At 38.0% G+C, this 23,714-nt stretch overlaps 1 protein-coding gene across 12 annotated transcripts in view; it reads left to right on the forward strand.

The window, feature by feature from the left end:
- gnb1a (guanine nucleotide binding protein (G protein), beta polypeptide 1a) overlaps positions 1 to 17,045 on the forward strand; it is a 60,211-nt gene extending 43,166 nt beyond the window's left edge. For all 12 annotated transcript variants that reach the window (XM_079826459.1, XM_079826465.1, XM_079826469.1 and 9 more), the window contains 7 exons: positions 4,343 to 4,406; positions 6,237 to 6,399; positions 6,504 to 6,570; positions 7,647 to 7,848; positions 7,944 to 8,160; positions 8,765 to 8,880; positions 15,194 to 17,045. In XM_079826459.1, the coding sequence (XP_079682585.1) occupies positions 4,343 to 4,406; positions 6,237 to 6,399; positions 6,504 to 6,570; positions 7,647 to 7,848; positions 7,944 to 8,160; positions 8,765 to 8,871 (820 nt within the window). In that variant the 3' untranslated portion in view covers positions 8,872 to 8,880; positions 15,194 to 17,045. The remainder of the gene's footprint in view (positions 1 to 4,342; positions 4,407 to 6,236; positions 6,400 to 6,503; positions 6,571 to 7,646; positions 7,849 to 7,943; positions 8,161 to 8,764; positions 8,881 to 15,193) is intronic.
- The last annotated feature ends 6,669 nt before the right edge of the window (positions 17,046 to 23,714 follow it).

Here is a 23,714-nt window from a genome sequence, read left to right on the forward strand (position 1 = left end):
ATATATATATATATATATATATATATATATATATATATATATATATATATATATATATATATATATATATATATATATATATATATATATATATATTATTATTATTATTATTATTTTTTTTTTTTTATGTATTATAGGAGCCTATTTGATGACATGTACGTTTTACTTTAGATCATTGTTTGTTTTTCTGAGTCTCTCAAGAATGCATGTAGCTCTCACTTGTATCCAAAAACATGGGGAATGAAACTACATTTATCGTCATTGATATCGTTATCGCAATAAATACTAGAAAATATCGGGATAAATTTTTAAGTCCATATCGCCCATCCCTAATTTTCACGTGTCCTAAAACACACTTGCACGTTGACAATGCTGAAAATCCCAAAAATAGGATAAACACTTTGTTTTTGAATCTGCTAGGTCACATGTCTGGATCACATTTACTGCAAAATCAGAAGGAAAAAGTTATTTTGCTTAAAGAATATATATATATATATATATATATATATATATATATATATATATATATATATATATATATATATATATATATATATATATATATATATATATATATATATATATATATATATATATATATATATATATATATATATATATATATATATATATATATATATATATATATTAAACATGGAAACATAAAACATAGTAAATTAAACATAGTAAACATGGAAGCTTGTGTATGTGTAGGAAAAATACTACCATCATTTAAATATAAAAGCTGAATTTGAATGCTGTAAAGCATTTGTATTTATTTTGTTTCACTTCAGTAGAAAGAGTTGTTTTTTGCACTTTTTTACAGTAATGAATATTGGAGGTGAGTGTGCTTAATTCTCATGAAAATAATGTCAGTGTGCAAAAACCTTTAATGGCTTTAGAAATGGCCATCATGTTCTTTAAACAGAATCTAATAGGCACACTTTTGGGTTTGAAAAGCGGACGCTTCCAAGAGTAGCGTAAAACAATAGGCTGTATCAACGGCAGTGCCCACAACATGGGGTTTTTACAATTCATCACAAATACTTCATCTTAAACTAGGGATGCATGATATTATTGGAACCGGCCAATAAAGGCTTAGAATGTAATAATCAGCAACGGCCCGACATGAAAAATGATGCCGATATGTCTTGCTAAGATAACGTTGATTATGCACCTGCGATAACTCATGTGTGCAAGGAGTGCTAGAGTTGAAAAATGAGTTGGAAAAATATTGAATATCAGCAAAAATCCAAAATCATGCATCCCTAATCCAATCACACCAACCTCTGGGCGATTAAAACTATAATGATAATTATCACAATATATATTTTTTCTCAATAAAATTATAACAAAAGTTTGATAAGTGTTCGATATAATGTTTATGCTCTTTGCAAACGGCCGCACTGGTGGCAATAACTGATGCTATTTCTGTTGCATATGAGAAACATTACATGGCAAACGTGCCAAAAGCGTAACGAAACTGAGCTGCTCATTTTAACCGCGCGCCGCTTGAACGTTTATAAGACTAAGACTTTAAGGATTGCATTTTAGAGCATTTTAATTGTATTACATTATTAATGTATTTTTTGTATGTATTAAAGGAGTAATGGGATATAATTATAGTATTTTTTTTATGTAATGCAACAGAGAGTCACATTTAGTTAAGTTAAAAGCTCATCTTTTAAAAAAACATGTTTTTTTAATTCCACTGCATCTTGATTTTAAACAAAAGTAAAAGTCTGTGTGATCAGTGCGTCGGCTCTTTGGATTACACTGCGCATAAAGACACAAGGCTGTTTTATTCATAATTGTTTATGCAATTTACGAAATTATATTTGATTTATAAATGTTAGTTTAAACGTTATGCAATTATTTTTGTACAGACAGTCATATTATTTAACATGAATAAACTTAATAAATAATAAATTGAATTAATCTTGCTCATTGCACCCTCTTGTGGCCTCAGGAGACGAGCCAAAAGCTTTTTCCCCTTAAGGCGAGACACTACAGGTGAATAGGGAATTTTTTTTAATTACAAGATATTACTGTGAAACTTCTCCAGTTTATTACTGGCATAAACATAAGAAAAAAATGTATTACACGTTTTGTGTAAATTAATGTTTTAATATGCAAATGAGGCCTTATATACTTAAATATACGCTCATATACATACTTTTCCAAAAACAAAATCTGGAAATTGGAAAGGACCATGTTTAAAATTCTTGGTTCTATTTGTTGACATGTTAGATGAGAGGGCTTTTACAGAGGGGATTCTGGATATCTTATTTTGTGCTTTAGTAAATTAGAGAATACTGACAATAGCCTTAAAAAATCAATTTTCGCCATGTTTTTTGGAGTTAAAGGACCTATAACTCAGGATAGGAATGATATATCAACAAATCCCTCTGTAAAAGCCTTCAGAATATAGTTCAGTATAAGACTGCAAAAGTTGGTGCTTGTAGGTGCTACTGAAGTGGATATTTCTGACTCTGAGTGTGAGGAAAAACTCATTTTGAGAAAACGGCCTTTAAAGTTTTATACTGTACAACTGCATACATTTCTATAAAACCCCCAACCTACAAAAAATATATATATTCAGTTAATTAATATCAGTAGTGTATAATATTTAAAACACGTGGAAATTGATAAATGAATAAATTATTAATAGCAATAGCTATTAGAGAACTACCTTAAGAGAACTACCTTAACAAACGCCAGTCACAGAAATCTAAAGGCGCACGGTGACAAAATATAATGAAATAACCACCTTAATGTGTAATGTTGACATTTTTTTTATTTTGACATGAAAGCTTACATGTTAAGGGAGCAAACTGGCCCAAAATCTCAAAATTGACCACTGCATGAAAAAACGATCTTTTCACCTGCCGTGTCTCGCCTTAATTGAGATAATGCATTTTAAATTCAAATATAATGCAAATATTAGTAATATTTAAGTATACAAATCAAATTTTGACAGCCCTAGTATGTAAAAAAAAAAAATTGTTAAGCTATATCAGTTTTTGTGCATTTTGTTTTATACTAAATATGTCTTTAGGCTACCGTTTGTCATAACATACCATAGAGACAATACAGTTACTTTTTACCATGCTAGTGCAATAATGCATGTTTTTACCTGTGGTTAACATGATCCAAATACTATGGAAGACCATATAACATTTTTTTTTTACAGATGTTACTGTTTTTGTTGATAAACAAAAATGTACATCTGCATCCCAACTCAAGCTACTGTCACATGAGCATTTCTAAGAGACAACACATGTAGTATTAAGTCACAATGCTCACCTGTTTGGCAAGTGTTTGTCATAAAGCCACAGTTAACCATCTGGTTTCTACACTTTCACTCAAAAATCTGCCTTTAAACTTGAAAGAAATAAAGATTTGACATTTATTGTGATAATTATCGATATCGACTGATGAAACCATTATTGTGATAATTTTTCGGGCATACCTTAATTTACAAAAGAAACAAACATGCAATATAAAATAATAGTCGAATTGGATATGATTAATTTTACACGTTATTTTAAGGCAATCTGATTAAACACTAGTGTCTTCGTTTGGCATTTAGGAAATCCTTAGAGGATTTGTGTGTATTTCAGTGCTTGTGTTCTTCATAGAAATAGAAGCAGCAGCTCATCTCCTCATCTGTGTCACTGCGTGTCATTTAACACTGTGTGAAGCTGTAACTACCAAGAACATTTCTAATTACATAAATCTTCAGGTGCATTGAAACCGGAGCACTTTGCGTTCACTATGCATGTTTGTTCTTAATTCTCTCACGTGAGTGAGATCCACAACGGAAGAGTTTAGTCTTCACATGCGGTTTAGCTGTGGTCTGAGATCATATAACGCCCACATAATGCATGGCATTTCTATGGTATTGCGTACCTGCATATCATGCCTAAAAACAGCCTTAAGACGTGGCTATATTCACAATAACACCCCCGAACTTTGTTTTTAAATATAATGCTCATATGTCTACAAGCGAGTGTTCTGCTGCATCATTCTCTAGAGTCTTGAAATCGAGATAATTTTAGAAGTGCGAGTGCTTTTCTTCTGATGTGATTATTATTGAATAGTATCATGTGAATTCTGTTTTCCTTTGAAGTGTTATTTTACTACTCCAATCTCAAAATAGTTCAAATAGAACAGGACTTCCTTTGTATGCCGAGCTTGTCGTACATCTGCATGTGGCATGTTTTATATACATTTTATAATCATCAGACTGTTTTCTTATCACATAGATGCGTTCAGACTGAGTTGAAATGATCATTGTGCTCATTGTTTCTTTATTTCCACCCTCTCTCTGTGTTTTCAGGCTTCTTGTCAGTGCTTCCCAGGATGGAAAACTTATTATCTGGGACAGCTATACTACAAACAAGGTAAAAGTGAAAGGCAAATGCCATGTGTGAACTGATGGTTTCATTTAGTGACTCGACATGTTAAATAACTTCTTATCCTGGATTCGCTCAATTGATTTCATGAGATCCGCTTTACGATGTCAAGACTGCACAGGGAATCGCTTATTTACTTTGTGTTTATACAGGGGTTGGACAATGAAACTGAAACACTTGATAATATACTGTTGAAGTTTTCACATCTACACTATATTGCCAAGTTGTGGGACGCCTGCCTTCACGTGCACATGAACTTTAATGACACCCCATTCTTAATCCGTAGGGTTTAATGTGGAGTTGGCCTCTTCTGGGAAGGCTTTCCACAAGGTTTAGGAGTGTGTTTATGGGAATTTTCAACCATTCTTCTAGAAGTGCATTTGTGAGGTCAGGCACTGATGTTGGATGAGAAGGCCTGGCTCTCAGTCTCCGCTCTAATTCATCCCAAAGGTGTTCTATCGGGTTGAGGTCAGGACTCTGAAATGTTTTTTTCTTTGTGCACTGGTGTGCAGTCATGTTGGAACAGGAAGGGGCCATCCCCAAACTATTCCCACAAAGTTGGGAGCATGAAATTGTCCAAAATGTCTAGGTATGCTGAAGCATTAAGAGTTCCTTTCACTGGAACTAAGGGGCCAAGCCCACCCCCTGAAAACCCCCACACCATAATCCCCCCTCCACCAAACTTAACACTTGCACAGTGTAGTCAGGCAAGTACCGTTCTCCTGGCAACCGCCAAACCCAGACTCGTTCATTGGATTGCCAGACAGAGAAGCGTGATTGGTCACTCCAGAAAACACGTCTCCACTGCTCTAGAGTCCATTGGCGGCGTGCTTTACCCCACTGCATCCCACGCTTTGCAGCTGCTCAGCCATGGAAACCCAATCCATGAAGCTCTCTACACACTGTTCTTGAGCTAATCTGAAGGCCACATGAAGTTTGGAGGTCTGTAGCTTTTGACTGCAGAAAGTTGGTGATTTCTGCGCACTGTGCACCTCAGCATTCGCTGACCCGGCTCTGTGATTTTACGTGGCCTACCACTTTGTGGCTGAGTTGCTGTTGTCCCCAATTGCTTCCACTTTGTTATAATACCACTAACAATTGAGCGTGGAATATTTAGTAGAGAGGAAATTTCACAAATGGACTTACTGCTCAGGTGGCAACCTATCACAGTACCACGCTTGAATTCACTGAGCTCCTGAGAGCGACACATTCTTTCACAAATGTTTGTAGAAGCGTCTGCATGACTAGTGGCCCTGGCACACATTGGCCCGACAGTGGAAAAGCGACTATTGGGGTGTTTTGGAGAAGCAAGTCAGAAAATGTTTCCTCCATTGGCATCTCATGAACTGGCAGCTGTTCTGGAAGAGGAACTGCTCAAAATTCCTCTGGCCATGGTGAAGGACTTGTATCCGTCATTCCCAAGATGAATTGATGCTGTATTGACCTCAAAAGGAGGTCCTACAACATACTAAGAAATGATTGTGGTCTAAAACCAGGTGTTTTAGTTTCATTGTCCACCCCCTGTACTCTGGCTATAACGAACAGTGTACAGATTTTGGTCAATTCATGCGCTCAATAGCTACAATGCTCACTGCTTTGAGAAATATGGTGTAAATGGAAACCTTAGACACAAATATGCAATTGTGTCGGTACCACTGTCGAAATTCCTTTCTTGTGGTGATTGTGCAATGACACAAGTAAAGCTGGCAAACCTGTTTTTATATTCTCATTAATCTTTTCATCTGTCAACTAGTTAATACAGATCCAACGCAGCAAATGTGTCATGAAAACTAAACCGCTTTTGTTGTGTTCGTGTAGGTGCACGCTATTCCTCTGCGCTCCTCGTGGGTGATGACTTGTGCATATGCGCCGTCTGGAAACTACGTGGCCTGTGGAGGCTTGGATAACATTTGCTCCATCTACAACCTAAAGACCCGCGAGGGGAACGTGCGTGTCAGCCGTGAGTTGGCTGGACACACAGGTAACCGCTTTCACAACATCGTGTCTCCACTGAAGCCTTGGTGTTTTTGTTTGTGTGTCGTGTTCTGCTCTCCTTCCTGCTGTTAAACTGCTGTCTTTACACAGGCTATCTGTCCTGCTGCCGTTTCCTGGACGATAACCAGATTGTCACCAGCTCAGGCGACACCACCTGGTGAGTTTGGGCACTGCTTTGGGACAAAACACTCATACAGTATTATAGTTCATCTATGGCATTGTCACTGATAGCATGCTTGAATATATGTTCGGCCAGTGCATATATAGAGACTACAGGTTGAAACTGATGTACTGGTCAATTTGTCTGCTTTGTTTCTAAATGAACTCATTTCACAAGAGTTGTTTTCCTGAGCGCAGGATCCGATCTTTAACAGACCACATTACAAGACAAATAATCATGAATGGAAATAAATATTTGAATACGATAATTTTTATACAGGTTATGTTTGTACCACTAAATGGTAAAACTTTTTACCAATTGTGAGAGATCATAATAAAGCTAATAAAGCTCAGCTGTTTTTACTATTATTGAGTTATTTTTCAAAAAGAAGCTTTTCGCAGCTCTGCGAGTGTTGAGAATTTGTTTCTCAGAATTCAGAGTTTATAATTTGCCATTCTGACTGTTTTTCGGAATTCCAAGTTTATAACTCTCCATTCGGACTATTTTTCGGAATTCCGAGTTTATAACTTGCCATTCTGAGTTTGTTTTTCGGAATTCCGAGTTTATAACTTGCCATTCTGACTGTTTTCCGGAATTCCGAGTTTATAACTCGCCATTCTGATTTTGTTTTTTGGAATTCCGAGTTTATAACCCCATCCTGAGTGTTTTTCTCGGAATTCCGAGTTTATAATTCGCCATTCTGACTTTGTTTCTCGGAATTCCGAGTTTATAACCCCATCCTGAGTGTTTTTCTCGGAATTCCGAGTTTATAATTCGCCATTCTGACTTTTTCTCGGAATTCCGAATTAACCGTTCTGAGTTTATTCCCATTTTCCTCGCAAACGTGACTTTATCGTAATTGTGAGATGTACACTAAGAATTGTATCTAAACTCGCAATTGCTCAAAAAAACACAGTTGCAATTACTTAACAACAAAAAAATGTATTCCAAGGCAGAAACAAGCTTATATATAAAAACAAAAAAATCATTTAAATCTACTTAATTATTATCACAATGCTAATAACAATAACTGTGTGTAACCTGCGTTGTGTTTTGTTTGTTGTTTCTTTCAGTGCTCTGTGGGACATCGAGACTGGGCAGCAGACGACCACGTTCGCAGGTCACACCGGTGATGTGATGTCACTGTCTCTGGCCCCAGACACCCGTCTGTTTGTGTCAGGCGCGTGCGACGCCTCTGCCAAGCTGTGGGACGTCAGAGAAGGCATGTGCAGACAAACCTTCACCGGCCACGAGTCCGACATCAACGCTATTTGTGTAAGCGGCACCCGCGTGCACTCGCTGAAATACACACGCATAATTTACACACGCATAATTCACGTGACGTTCATAACCTCGTTGTCTCCTCTCAGTTTTTCCCCAATGGAAATGCATTCGCCACGGGCTCAGATGACGCCACCTGCAGGCTGTTTGACCTGCGTGCCGATCAGGAGCTGATGGTTTATTCTCACGACAACATCATCTGTGGGATCACCTCTGTGGCCTTTTCCAAAAGCGGACGCCTGCTGCTCGCCGGCTACGACGATTTCAACTGCAACGTGTGGGATGCTCTCAAAGCCGACCGCGCTGGTCAGTGTGAAAGATGTTCTGCAGTGATGATGATGATGATGATGAACTGATAACTTGTATCATCTAAAACTTCAGAATTACTTGTGATGATGATGATGAAGCCAATTAGGGTTTCTGCGGGTCTAAAAAAGGTCTTTTAAAAGTCTTAATTCGCCCTTACACAAAGGACGGCCTTAAAAAGGTTGTTCTTGAGCAGCAAATCATCATATTAGAATGATTTCTGAAGGGTCATGTGACACTGAAGACTGGAGTAATAATGCTGAAAATTCAGCTTTGATCACAGGAATAAATTACACTTTACTATATATTCACATAGAAAACAGCTGATTAACACTGGAATAATTACTGTGTTTATTTTTGATCAAATAAATGCAGCCTTGTTGTGCATTAGAGACTTCTTCAACAAACATAAAAATCATAATTATTCCAGATGTTTAACCGGTAGTGTATTTGTGCATGATATTGTTTTATTATCCAAACATCCTTGCAGCATTTTATTTCAAATGAATGTCAAGATGTTGGAGAAGAACTTTAGACGCGTGCCAGGATGCGTCACAGGAAGAGGTTCAGTATAAAGTGACGTGTGCATGTTGTGTGTTTGCAGGAGTTTTGGCAGGTCACGATAACCGCGTCAGCTGCTTGGGCGTCACTGATGATGGGATGGCTGTGGCTACAGGCTCCTGGGATAGTTTCCTGAAGATCTGGAATTAAAGCCGTAAGGTAAACGGATCCGTTTTGGCTACAGGGTTTTGTTCCTGAAGTCAAGAGTAAACGTACAAGAATTTGCCTTTCCAGAATCAATCCTTCCGTTCTTTATTACGTCAAAACAAGCAGCACATTCATTTATGGAGAACATCAGATGCATCAGAAACGATTTCTTTCTTTGATCATTCTTTGAGGCTCCAGTGATGTCAGTTTAAAATAAATAGTTCACCTCCATCAGCTGCACAAATGCATCTCTGCTGCCATCTGCTGTTAGATTGATACTTGATTACTGAATACAGGTCCTTAAGTCTTAAAGGAACAGTCCACTTTTTTTTGAAAATAGGCTCATTTTCCAACTCCCCTAGAGTTAAACAGTTGAGTTTTACCGTTTTCGAATCCATTCAGCCGATCTCCGGGTCTGGCGGTAGCACTTTTAGCATAGCTTAGCATAGATCATTGAATCTGATTAGACCGTTAGCATCAAACCGTCTCCATTGACTTTGTATTGCGTGAAGCGGCCGCCTTGCCATTTCTGACTTGTAACAAAAAACAGAACAATGTCTAAAAGCTGATGTGACGAGGTGTACAGCAAACAAGCTTTAAAACCCAGACATTTTTTATAAGCTGCTGACCCCAAAAAACGAGCGTTTAAGGACACAAAAGTGGATACAGGCAATTGAGACAGAGCGCGACATGTTATATTACACTGAGAACTACACCCACTAGAGGGGAACGTTATCAGCAGCAGGAAATATAATCTTTAAAACTGACATTTGGATATTTCACTTATCAGTGACATTGTTTACATCACACATAGGGTTGGGAACCGAGAACCGGTTCTTATGCAGAACCGAAACTGATTTTTGAAAAATACCAGAACCGCGCGAAATTCCTAAGTTTCGGTTCCGAAAACGGTTCTGGTGCAATGTGTGTGCGAAGCGCTGGAAGCGTATCCTTTCATAGCGAGTGACAGCCAGTGTTGCCAACTCCGTGATTTTCCCGCTTTCCCGTTTTCCACTGTTGTCGCGGGCTGTGTTTCATGTCCGCGGGTTGAAACGATTGTGCAATTGTGCGGGTTTTGTTGTGAAAACCTGGCAACTCTGGCTCACCTCATCATGAATATTAATTACGTTGCCTGCCGCTTCCAGGAGGGCAACGCAGTTCAGCACTGAAAGCCCTCGCGCTACACATTTACGGTTTTGCGTCAGATATTTTCTCGTTGACCACCAGCATAGCGAAGAGAAAGTCACACGTATGGATTCATTTCCAAAGAATGAATGATAATGAAGCAAAATGTAACACGTGAAAAGTTAATAACATGCAAAGGAGGCTGCACTAGCAATTTGACAAAACATTTGCTACAGCACAGAGTGCCTCAGGGCTTATACCAGATTTATAGTGAAAGGCCTATATATATATTTATTTATTTATTTATTTATTTGTCAACCGTTGAGTCACCATGGTTTAGGTAAGCGTTTAGGCACAATTACCTTTGTAATGCTGAATTGCAATTTATTATTTACAAGTTCACTGAATAACTGAATTACTATTAAATTAATATATAACTAATTAATAAATATAACTAATAAATATAATTTATAACTTGGTTTTATTCAGAGACAGAGAGATAAAATGTAATAAGACAATTTCAGAGGTGTTCATTTGAAAAAAAATGTGTTGCAAGAATGGCTTAATTAATACTGTAATATATGTACAGTACAGGCCTTTTTTGACATTGCCAACCTGTAAATAAATTTTAGAGCAAGTAATAAACACAAAATGGATTGTTTGAGTTGCGTATTGTGCCTTTTTCTTTTACCACTATTTGTTTAATAATTTTAATGGAACCGGAATCGGAACCGGAATCGTTAGGCGGAACCGGAACCGGAACCGGAAAATTTCTCACGATTCCCAACCCTAATCACACATGGGCATACTGAGTGTCAGGATCCCAAAATTGACCCATTTTCCTGCTGATGCTTCCCGTCTTATTGCCTGTATCCATGTTTTTTTTGGGTTGACGGCTTATAAAAACTTAAGTTCTGTGTTTTTGAGCTTGTTTGCTGTACACCCTGTCACACAGCAGCTTTTATGGTAAATGGTAAATGGACTGCATTTATATAGCGCTTTTAACAGACCTACGGCCATCCAAAGCGCTTTACATTTGCCTTACATTCACCCATTCATACACTCATTCACACACTCATTCACACACCGACGGCGGTGTCAGCCATGCAAGGCGCCATCCAGCTCGTCGGGAGCAGCTGGGGTTAGGTGTCTTGCTCATGGACACCTCAGCACTTAGTCAGGTGGAACCGGGGATCGAACCACCAACCTTCCAGTTTGTAGACAACCTACATGAACCACTGAACCACTTCCGCCCAGACAGGGACATTTTAGACATTGTTCTGTTTTTTGTTATAAGTCCGAAATGACAAGGAGGCAGCTTCACGCAATACAAAGTCAATGGAGAGCATTGGTTTGTTGGAGCCGCAACAATGGAGAATATGAGGAAATGATCAACATTCAAGCAGGAAATCCTGCTCTAGTAGAGCACAATCACAACAAGATTCAGTTTCAGAGCAGTTTGATGAATACCATGTGTGTATCTGTTGCTTATGATCCTACTGTTGATTAATTGACAGTGTTTGTATTGTAATATGTTGTAGATATGTCATCTAGTAACACACTGATATATCAGTACATAGTGCTGGGCGGTATTTTTCAAAATTTTATATCGGTTTCGCGGTATATGACGGTATTTTTCCCCCTATGCATGACCGGGTGTTAACCACATTTTCTACTGATTGAGAGAGGAAATACTGCAGTAGATTGACTAGAATGCCCCGTTTTACTGTCATGACGAGTGAATATTGTAGAAAAATTCCACACTAGAATTAATACAGGTTTGCAAAGCCCCACAAAATGATGCTGTGAAGAGGCAACAACCAATAAAACACACCCATTACAGACACATGAATATGACCAGGGAGATAGAAAAAAAGAGTTGAGGGCACCTTAAGCATTTTAAAAATCTAACCCTATATAACTACAAACTGACAAAACGAGGGAGAAACGCGGAAGAACATTTAAACTGTCTAAAGATATTTTTACACACGTCAGTTTAACACATTTTTGCCCATTCTTCTTTGAATTGTTTGTCTATTTATTAACTTACATCGTCTTCTGTGTAGCAGAATAACCCATCGTGTCATCGCGGTCGTGATCAGACGTACAGTTCAGTGTCCTTTGGATAACGTTACATTTCATTTGAAGAAGACGTGATGAAATATGTGCGCATACGCTGCCGGTATATGTTTAGAGCACTAAGTTTTTTATGGATCTATTTCATATACTCTAAACGCGCGTTAATCTCATCGCGGCGCTCCGCGCAGAAACCGCTCTCTCTCGCGCGCCGCTTGTAGTTTGAATTCTCTGTTGTAATCAAGGGCTGAATCCGAAATCGCCCCCTATAACCTCAAATAGGGCATTATTTGAGGGCACAGCCATCTGTAGTGGTGTCCGAAACAATAGTGGACGTTATTGAGTGCCAGAGGTGGAAAAAGTAACAAAATATTCTACTCAAGTAAAAGAACTATTACTTCAATGAAATTTTACTTAAGTAGAAGTAAAAGTACTTGTCTAAAAATGTACTCAAGTAAAAGTAAAAAGTAGTTAATTTAAAATGTACTCAGAGTAAAAGTTACTGAGTTACTTTTTTTAACAGCGGGGTGGGGGACTATCACGTGTAGGGTTGTAATAGAATGAGATTTTCACAATATGAAAACCTCAGTTTCACAGCATCACGGGATTAATTATTTAATAAATAAACTGTATTATTCAATTATGGTTATTATTATCACCAGTTAAAATGGCATTAAATGAATGAAATCTGATTTTTTTTTTTTGTTGTTGAACAAATGCTTTATTATAACAAACTTGAAACCATTTGTTGTTGTTTTTAATTAAAATTTCAATTAAACATGTCAAAATGAACTAAATAAATTATTATGAATTAGATTAACAACTTTAAGAATAATAGAGTCCTAAGAAATTCTTCTTTTTATGATTTAATACAAATACATGACCAAAACGGTGGTAATCAAATACTTTTAATTTTTTTGGGCAAAGCGCTGCTGTTTTACTAAATTAAACCATGGATTTAAAAATATATTCTTAAATAATGTTTAAATGATGTAATATTATTGTTGTTATTATTATTATTATTATTATTTTGACAGGTATTCTATAGGCCTACAATAGTAATATATTTCTGTCACAATTTCATCTAGTTAAACCGTTTATTTTGACGGGTTTTAGTGAGGACCTATTTCAGGGAAGATCTGTTTCAGAGTGTATTTGATAATGGCTTTTAATCAAATAAAATGATGAAAATGTTCATTAGGGGGTCTCAGATCAGCTCTGGAAATGTTCATACTGTATGTTCATGCCCAAATATGTTTTTTGAGACGCTAAACACCACGAGCATCGCGTAGGCTACTTAAGTATGTAGGCTAGTAGACGAAATGTTCTGTCTCTGTGTGAATGAGCAGCGCCAAGCAGATCATATTCATATAGCAGTGTTTTGAGCTTTAATATTCACACACCATGTCGCGATTTGATTTATTGTACAGCTCTACTGTCGATTTATTCATTCATCCATCAGTTTGCGTGTTTTACGTGACATCTGCGTTATACTGTAGGTAATTCCGGGATTTCCTCTGCATCACAGAAAACATTAAGCCTGAAGTTATAAACGTACCTCTATCTGCACAGAGGGATGGTGTTCCCGAACATGTTCTATGTGTTTCCTCCTTTGCATCAACATTTTTTAGCTAATTCGATATCCTCCAGGACAACACCCAGCTATTTTTTGTCTATATCCAAAGTTTTTCCATACTATCCATGGGTTCACGACGGCGTTTCGCTTTCAGCTGGGTCTGACGTATGTCTGTCCGTCCGTCTCCATCTTTTAGTGAATTTTTTTTCTTTTCTTTTTTTTTTGCGTTCGTTCTCCCGCCCTTCAATTCAATGCAGTCGTTTCCGGATCGCGTCCCCCCCCCCTTTGTATTATTTATTTTTACTCCGTAACGGATGTGGTTTAAAATGTAGCGAAGTACAATACTTCAAACAAAACATACTTAAAGGATTAGTTCACTTTCAAATAAACTTTTGCTTATAATTTACTCACCCCCTCGTCATCCAAGATATCCATGTCTTTCTGTCTTCAGTCGAAAAGAAATGAAGATTTTTGATGAAAAGATTTCAGGATCTTTCTCCATATAATGGAAGTCAATAGCCTCCAAACGGTTCAAGGTCCAAATGAGAGGTTCAGTACAGCTTCAAAAGGGCTTTAAACCACATCAAACGGTACCAGACGATCAATAAGGGTCTTAAATAAGACGCGCTCGTGACGTCACGTAAAACGCAATTACGTTGAAAAGGTCACGCTAGACGCAGGCGGAAGTACCGAGTCAGTGTTTATAAATGAGCGGAAGGAGGACCTTATCCACATATTCAAACGTCTTTGCGCCTGCGTCTAGCGTGACCTTTTCAACGTAATTGCGTTTTACGTGACGTCACGAGCGCGCATCACTAAACAGAGCAAGGCGAGCTTAAAACTTAAAATTTATTTATTTTTTATAAAAATGACCGATCGTTTTCGCTAGATAAGACCCTTATTGATTGTCTGGTACCGTTTGATGTGGTTTAAAGCCCTTTTGAAGCTGTACTGAACCTCTCATTTGGACCTTGAACCGTTTGGAGGCTATTGACTTCCATTATATGGAGAAAGATCCTGAAATCTTTTCATCAAAAATCTTCATTTCTTTTCGACTGAAGACAGAAAGACATGGATATCTTGGATGACAAGGGGGTGAGTAAATTCTAAGCAAAAGTTTTATTTGAAAGTGAACTAATCCTTTAATTAAAAGTAAAATGACAGATTTTTAAAACTACTTAAAAAAGTAGAAGTACGCAGAAAAACTACTCAATTACAGTAACGCGAGTAAATGTAATTTGTTACTTTCCAGCTCTGTTGAGTGCTCATTCAATACTTACCATATCTGACTTACCATAGGCTGTGATGCGATCTCAGCTGTGCTCTCACTACAGTGCGACACATACCGGTATTGCGGTATCATCAAAATTCATATCATCATAAAAATAAATACCGGTATTCGGTATGAACCGGTATACCGCCCAGCACTATCAGTACATAAACCTTCACTACTGCATGTGTATATTGAGTGTATTTGATCAAGTGTACTCAAGGTGTTAAAGTTGTGAATCTGATTTTAAGAAAACGTTTCTCCTCCTCTCTTCCCAGATCGCATCCGGACTCTAAGGTTGACTGGAAGACCATTCCAAAATGAAAATGTTCGATTTTATTCTCCTCTCTCCTTCTCAAACACAACAGAACTGACCCCCAACATCTATAAACGACAAAAGAGCAAAAATTTCTCCTTTGGAAAAGAAAAAAAGAGCACAATTGTTACACTCAGCTAGATTGTAGTCGGGTAAAGGGGATAAAAGTTGATAATTGTGCATCCTCCTGGGACCATTTTCTGAGAACATAAAGACACTCATTCCACTGCTACTGTCATTATGCTAACGTCATCGATCTATAACATGAAAGCAGAAAGAATCTTGCTCGATAGCTTTATGGGCCTTTTTTGGACCTCCCCCTCCCCCAGTCAGGATGGCAGGCGTGCTTTTGTCCTCTAGTTTTTCGGGATCAATAATTGGTAGTTAAGCGTTAAAACACTCGGTAAAGGATTTGATCAGGGGTCCACTAGCTGCTATCAGGCCTGTATGTTTAGTCCCGGGAAATTTGATTATTAACTCTCTCTCTCTCTTCTTTGGTATAGTTGCAATTTTTACGTTTGCACAAGTAATACAATTTTGCAAATACGTTAACTAACCAAGCACGTGCTGTTGATGATGACGAATGCTCGATTTATGAAGATGAAAACCATGTCGATTTTAACCATTCTTCCGCTCATGCTTCTTTTGGAAAAACGTCGAGTAACTCCATGAAGATTAACCAATCATTTTAATAACTTTATTTTGTATTTTTCCTTTCCAGTTTTTTCTCTCTTTGATGTGGAGGATGTTGAAGGAGGGGTGGGCGGTTCTTCATTTTTTTTTTTGTTTTTTTGGTTTCGACAGAGGTGCCCGTTTTGTGCTTGGAAAACAGTTACTACTCTGTGAATGACATGTTGTATAAATCAATGTTTGAAAATAATGATATTGCAAACTTTTTAAGTTAAAAAATTCACAAAAAAAAACTCTTATTTTGGTTGTCTGCCATGGGTGGGAAACTCGTAGAATCGCATGCTGTAGAATTGCTTAAAAGAGGTGCATATGGAACTAAGTCCTTGATGTTTTCTTTTTTTAAATAACCTGTTAAATAGATCACCACAGTATTTATTTTACTTTTTCTTTCTTTTCTTTTGCTACTCCGTGCATACACAATTTAGTTCACCTTTCGAAGCTATGCACTTAAGAGAAGCAAACATGTTGATCACGAAAATGAATGGTGAGTTGTTCTGTCCCTGGAGAGTTTGTGAATCCCCACACACACACGCGCACACACACACTCACACTCACACACACACTGACCCTGTACAAACACACACACACATGCTCACACTCAAATAACTAGAACAAAGAAATCTCTCTCTCTCTCTGTAGCAAAAGAAAAATTTCCGATACAAAGACAGTGCTAGAGACATTTTGTAACAAACAGGTTTTTCTGTTCTTTAATAAAAAAGGAAGAAAAAAAACACCGCAGCATCGGAACGGCAGAACGTCCGTCATTCCCTCTCGACATGTATCAAGAAAAGCGCTCTTTCCTTAGCTGTAGTGGCATTTCTTCCATTCTGTTCTTTCTCTGCAACATTCTGTACAAAAACCAAACAGTGCTGTCGTTGTGCGTTAGGCCTGGAGCTGGCAAGAAAAATAAAAGACTAAAAAAGAACTAAATTTGCTTTTCTTTCTCCCTCTCTTCCCTGTCCTCTCCTCGATGAATAACTCGCAGCTCTGCATCCCCCACTGTACCCTCATCCATCTTTTGTATTTAATTTTAAAGTCAGTGTACAACAGAAAGCTGGATGCAAGATAGAAACTATATTAAAATGTACTGTTATTTAAGATGTAATAAAAGCAGTTTGAGACGATCTTGTGTGGGTTTTCTCTTTTTTTTTTTTTATGTGAACTGATGATTCAATGCCATCTTCAGTATTCCTGAACCAGATTCTGTTGAGCTCAAAGGGCAGTGAGAGACTGGAGGTTCTGCTCAGAGCTCGTCTGTAGACGCGGCTGACACCAGACTATACAGTATTCTAAGGGCACAGGCTCACATGCTAATGCTAATCTGAAGACCACAGTTTAGCCACATCTACCCATCCATCTGTGATCTTACTCCATCCACCCATTTATGATCTTACTCCATCCATCCACCCACCCATCCATGATCTTACAGTATCCATCCACCCATCTATCTATGATTTTACTCCATCCATCCACCCATTTATGATCTTACTCCATCCATCCACCCATCCATGATCTTACAGTATCCATCCACCCATCCATGATCTTACAGTATCCATCCACCCATCCATGATCTTACAGTATCCATCCACCCATTTATGATCTTACTCCATCCATCCACCCATCCATGATCTTACAGTATCCATCCATCCACCCATCTATCTAAGATCTTACTCCATCCATCCACCCATCCATGATCTTACAGTATCCATCCACCCATCCATGATCTTACAGTATCCATCCACCCATTTATGATCTTACTCCATCCATCCACCCATCTATCTATGATCTTACTCCATCCACACATCCATGATCTTACAGTATCCATGCATCTACCCATCCATCTGTGATCTTATAGTATCCATCCACCCATCTATCTATGATCCTACTCCATCCATCCATCTATGATCTTACAGTATCAATCCATCCACCTATCCATGATCTTACAGTATCCCTCCACCCATCCATGATCTTACAGTATCCCTCCACCCATCCATGATCTTACAGTATCAATCCATCCATCTTACAGTATCCATCCATCCGTGATCTTACAGTATCAATCCATCCATCCATCTATGATCTTACAGTATCAATCCATCCATCCATCCGTGATCTTACAGTATATATCCATCCATCCATCCGTGATCTTACAGTATCAATCCATCCATCCATCTATGATCTTACAGTATCAATCCATCCACCCATCTATCTATGATCTTACAGTATCTATCCATCATCTATGATCTTACAGTATCTATCCATCATCTATGATCTTACTATCCATCCATAATTTTAAAGCATCCATCCATCTTGGTGTCTATCCACCCATCTATCGATCTGTGTTCCAGCATCCATCCATCATCTAGGATCTTACAGCACCCATCCATGATCTTACAGTATCCATCCACCCACCCATCTATCCATCCATCCATGATCTTACAGTATCCTCCATCTATCTATGATCTTACAGTATCCTCCATCTATCTATGATCTTACGGTATCCTCCATCTATCTATGATCTTACAGTATCCTCCATCTATCTATGATCTTACGGTATCCTCCATCTATCTATGATCTTACGGTATCCTCCATCTATCTATGATCTTACGGTATCCTCCATCTATCTATGATCTTACGGTATCCTCCATCTATCTATGATCTTACGGTATCCTCCATCTATCTATGATCTTACGGTATCCTCCATCTATCTATGATCTTACGGTATCCTCCATCTATCTATGATCTTACGGTATCCTCCATCTATCTATGATCTTACGGTATCCTCCATCTATCTATGATCTTACAGTATCCTCCATCTATCTATGATCTTACGGTATCCTCCATCTATCTATGATCTTACGGTATCCTCCATCTATCTATGATCTTACAGTATCCTCCATCTATCTATGATCTTACGGTATCCTCCATCTATCTGTGATCTTACAGTATCTATCCATCCATCTGTGATCTAACAGCATCCATCCATCCATCCATCTGTGATCTTACAGTATATATCCATCCATCCATCTGTAATCTTACAGTATCAATCCATCCATCTGTGATCTTACAGTATCTATCTATCCATCTGTGATCTTACAGTATCTATCCATCCATCCATCTGTGATCTTACAGTATCCATCCATCTGTGATCTTACAGTATCTATCCATCCATCTGTGATCTTACAGTATCTATCCATCCATCTGTGATCTTACAGTATCTATCCATCCATCTGTGATCTTACAGTATCTATCCATCCATCTGTGATCTTACAGTATCTATCCATCCATCTGTGATCTTACAGTATCTATCCATCCATCTGTGATCTTACAGTATCTATCCATCCATCCATTGGTGATCTTACAGTATCTATCCATCCATCTGTGATCTTACAGTATCTAGCCATCCATCTGTGATCTTACAGTATCTATCCATCCATCTGTGATCTTACAGTATCTATCCATCCATCTGTGATCTTACAGTATCTATCCATCCATCTGTGATCTTACAGTATATATACATCCATCTGTGATCTTACAGTATCTATCCATCCATCCATCCATCTGTGATCTTACAGTACCTATCCATCCATCTGTGATCTTACAGTATATATCCATCCATCTGTGATCTTACAGTATCTATCCATCCATCTGTGATCTTACAGTATCTATCTATCCATCTGTGATCTTACAGTATCTATCCATCCATCCATCTGTGATCTTACAGTATCTATCCATCCATCTGTGATCTTACAGTATCTATCCATCCATCTGTGATCTTACAGTATCTATCTATCCATCTGTGATCTTACAGTATCTATCTATCCATCTGTGATCTTACAGTATCTATCCATCCATCCATTGGTGATCTTACAGTATCTATCCATCCATCTGTGATCTTACAGTATCTATCCATCCATCCATTGGTGATCTTACAGTATCTATCCATCCATCTGTGATCTTACAGTATCTATCCATCCATCCATCTGTGATCTTACAGTATCTATCCATCCATCTGTGATCTTACAGTATCTATCCATCCATCTGTGATCTTACAGTATCTATCTATCCATCTGTGATCTTACAGTATCTATCTATCCATCTGTGATCTTACAGTATCTATCCATCCATCCATTGGTGATCTTACAGTATCTATCCATCCATCTGTGATCTTACAGTATCTATCCATCCATCTGTGATCTTACAGTATCTATCCATCCATCTGTGATCTTACATTATCTATCCATCCATCTGTGATCTTACAGTATCTATCCATCCATCCATCTGTGATCTTACAGTACCTATCCATCCATCTGTGATCTTACAGTATATATCCATCCATCTGTGATCTTACAGTATCTATCCATCCATCTGTGATCTTACAGTATCTATCTATCCATCTGTGATCTTACAGTATCTATCCATCCATCCATCTGTGATCTTACAGTATCTATCCATCCATCTGTGATCTTACAGTATCTATCCATCCATCCATCTGTGATCTTACAGTATCTATCCATCCATCCATCTGTGATCTTACAGTATCTAGCCATCCATCTGTGATCTTACAGTATATATCCATCCATCTGTGATCTTACAGTATCTATCCATCCATCTGTGATCTTACATTATCTATCCATCCATCTGTGATCTTACAGTATATATACATCCATCTGTGATCTTACAGTATCTATCCATCCATCCATCTGTGATCTTACAGTATCTATCCATCCATCCATCTGTGATCTTACAGTATCTAGCCATCCATCTGTGATCTTACAGTATCTATCCATCCATCTGTGATCTTACAGTATCTATCCATCCATCTGTGATCTTACATTATCTATCCATCCATCTGTGATCTTACAGTATCTATCCATCCATCTGTGATCTTACAGTATATATCCATCCATCTGTGATCTTACAGTATCTATCCATCCATCTGTGATCTTACAGTATCTATCTATCCATCTGTGATCTTACAGTATCTATCCATCCATCCATCTGTGATCTTACAGTATCTATCCATCCATCTGTGATCTTACAGTATCTATCCATCCATCTATCTGTGATCTTACAGTATCTATCCATCCATCCATCTGTGATCTTACAGTATCTAGCCATCCATCTGTGATCTTACAGTATATATCCATCCATCTGTGATCTTACAGTATCTATCTATCCATCTGTGATCTTACAGTATCTATCCATCCATCTGTGATCTTACAGTATATATCCATCCATCTGTGATCTTACAGTATCTATCCATCCATCTGTGATCTTACAGTATCTATCCATCCATCCATCTGTGATCTTACAGTATCTATCCATCCATCTGTGATCTTACAGTATCTATCCATCCATCCATCTGTGATCTTACAGTATCTATCCATCCATCCATCTGTGATCTTACAGTATCTAGCCATCCATCTGTGATCTTACAGTATATATCCATCCATCTGTGATCTTACAGTATCTATCCATCCATCTGTGATCTTACAGTATATATCCATCCATCTGTGATCTTACAGTATATATCCATCCATCTGTGATCTTACAGTATATATCCATCCATCTGTGATCTTACAGTATCTATCCATCCATCCATCTGTGATCTTACAGTATCTATCCATCCATCTGTGATCTTACAGTATCTATCCATCCATCTGTGATCTTACAGTATCTATCCATCCATCTGTGATCTTACAGTATCTATCCATCCATCTGTGATCTTACAGTATATATACATCCATCTGTGATCTTACAGTATCTATCCATCCATCTGTGATCTTACAGTATCTATCCATCCATCTGTGATCTTACAGTATCTATCCATCCATCTGTGATCTTACAGTATATATACATCCATCTGTGATCTTACAGTATCTATCCATCCATCTGTGATCTTACAGTATCTATCCATCCATCTGTGATCTTACAGTATCTATCTATCCATCCATCTGTGATCTAACAGCATCCATCCATCCATCTGTGATCTTACAGTATATATACATCCATCTGTGATCTTACAGTATCTATCCATCCATCTGTGATCTTACAGTATCTAGCCATCCATCTGTGATCTTACAGTATATATACATCCATCTGTGATCTTACAGTATCTATCCATCCATCTGTGATCTTACAGTATCTATCCATCCATCTGTGATCTTACAGTATCTATCTATCCATCCATCTGTGATCTTACAGTATCTATCTATCCATCCATCTGTGATCTAACAGCATCCATCCATCCATCCATCCATCTGTGATCTTACAGTATCTATCCATCATCTATGATCTTACTATCCATCCATAATTTTAAAGCATCCATCCATCTTGGTGTCTATCCACCCATCTATCCATCTGTGTTCCAGCATCCATCCATCCATCCATCCATCCATCCATCCATCATCTATGATCTTATAGCACCCATCCATCTTAGTGTATACCCACCCATCCATGATCTTACAGTATCCATTCACCCACCAATCTATCCATCCATGATCTTACAGTATCCTCCATCTATCTATGATCTTACAGTATTCCTCCACCCATCCATCTTAGTGTATACCCACCCATCCATGATCTTACAGTATCCATTCACCCACCAATCTATCCATCCATGATCTTACAGTATCCTCCATCTATCTATGATCTTACAGTATTCCTCCACCCATCCATCTTACAGTATCTATCCATCCATCTGATCTTACAGTATATATCCATCCATCCATCTGTGATCTTACAGTATCTATCATCCATCCATCTGTGATCTTACAGTATCTATCCATTCATCTGTAATCTTACAATATACATCCACCCATCCACCTATGATCTTACAGTATCTATCCATCATCTATGATCTTACCATCCATCCATGATTTTAAAGTATCCATCCATCTTGGTGTCTATCCACCCATCTATCCATCTGTGACCCAGCATCCATCCATCATCTATCTATGATCTTACAGCACCCATCCATTTAGTGTCTATCCACCCATCTATTCATCTATGATCCAGCATCCATCTATCCATGATCGTACAGTATCCATCCATCCATCTATCCATGATTGTACACAGTATCCATCCATTCATCTATGATCTTACAGCATCCATTTATCCATCCATCCAAAATCTCTGTTCAGGACAATGGATGTCTGTCCGTCCGTCCATCTGATTAGACTATTTGGACCATATAACAGTAAGTACATTACTGTTAACTGTATACTTATCACTCTAATGAACGTGCTTTCCGACCACTAACATGTTGGACTTTTCCCCTAAGCTGAAAAGAAAAGCAGCATGTAAACGTTTCTGTAACTGTACAAAGCCTGTGAAAATGTAATGCAACGAGCACTATTACACATGAGAACAAAGAATAAACACTTTGTCAGGGGATGATTATAATGGCATATACAAAAAAGCATTTCTGAAATACAGCGTTTATTTTTTAGTTAAACTGTCACGGAATTGAACGCACAGGATTGTGGGATATCAAAGGATACATCTTTGCTACCTTCGAAAATGTATCAGTTGAAGGTATCAGTAGACAGTATGTGACACGATCATTGGATTCAGATGTGCCTTGTTGTCATTTTTCAGCTTTCGGCCACAGCAGTGAAATATGATGGCAACTCAAAGACACTGCATGTCCTGTTGGAATCAGTCACACCAAAGGTTTCATGTTTTGCTGTATAGTAGCACCACCAGCCCTGCTTCTTTTGGGAAGAAAACCTCTGTTTTCAGTTTTGAGCCTGTACAGAAATGTCAAATCACCAAACACCATCCCCTTTTTT

The sequence above is a fragment of the Gobio gobio genome (genome assembly GCF_949357685.1).
Source record: "Gobio gobio genome assembly, chromosome: 10".
NCBI lineage: Eukaryota > Metazoa > Chordata > Actinopteri > Cypriniformes > Gobionidae > Gobio > Gobio gobio.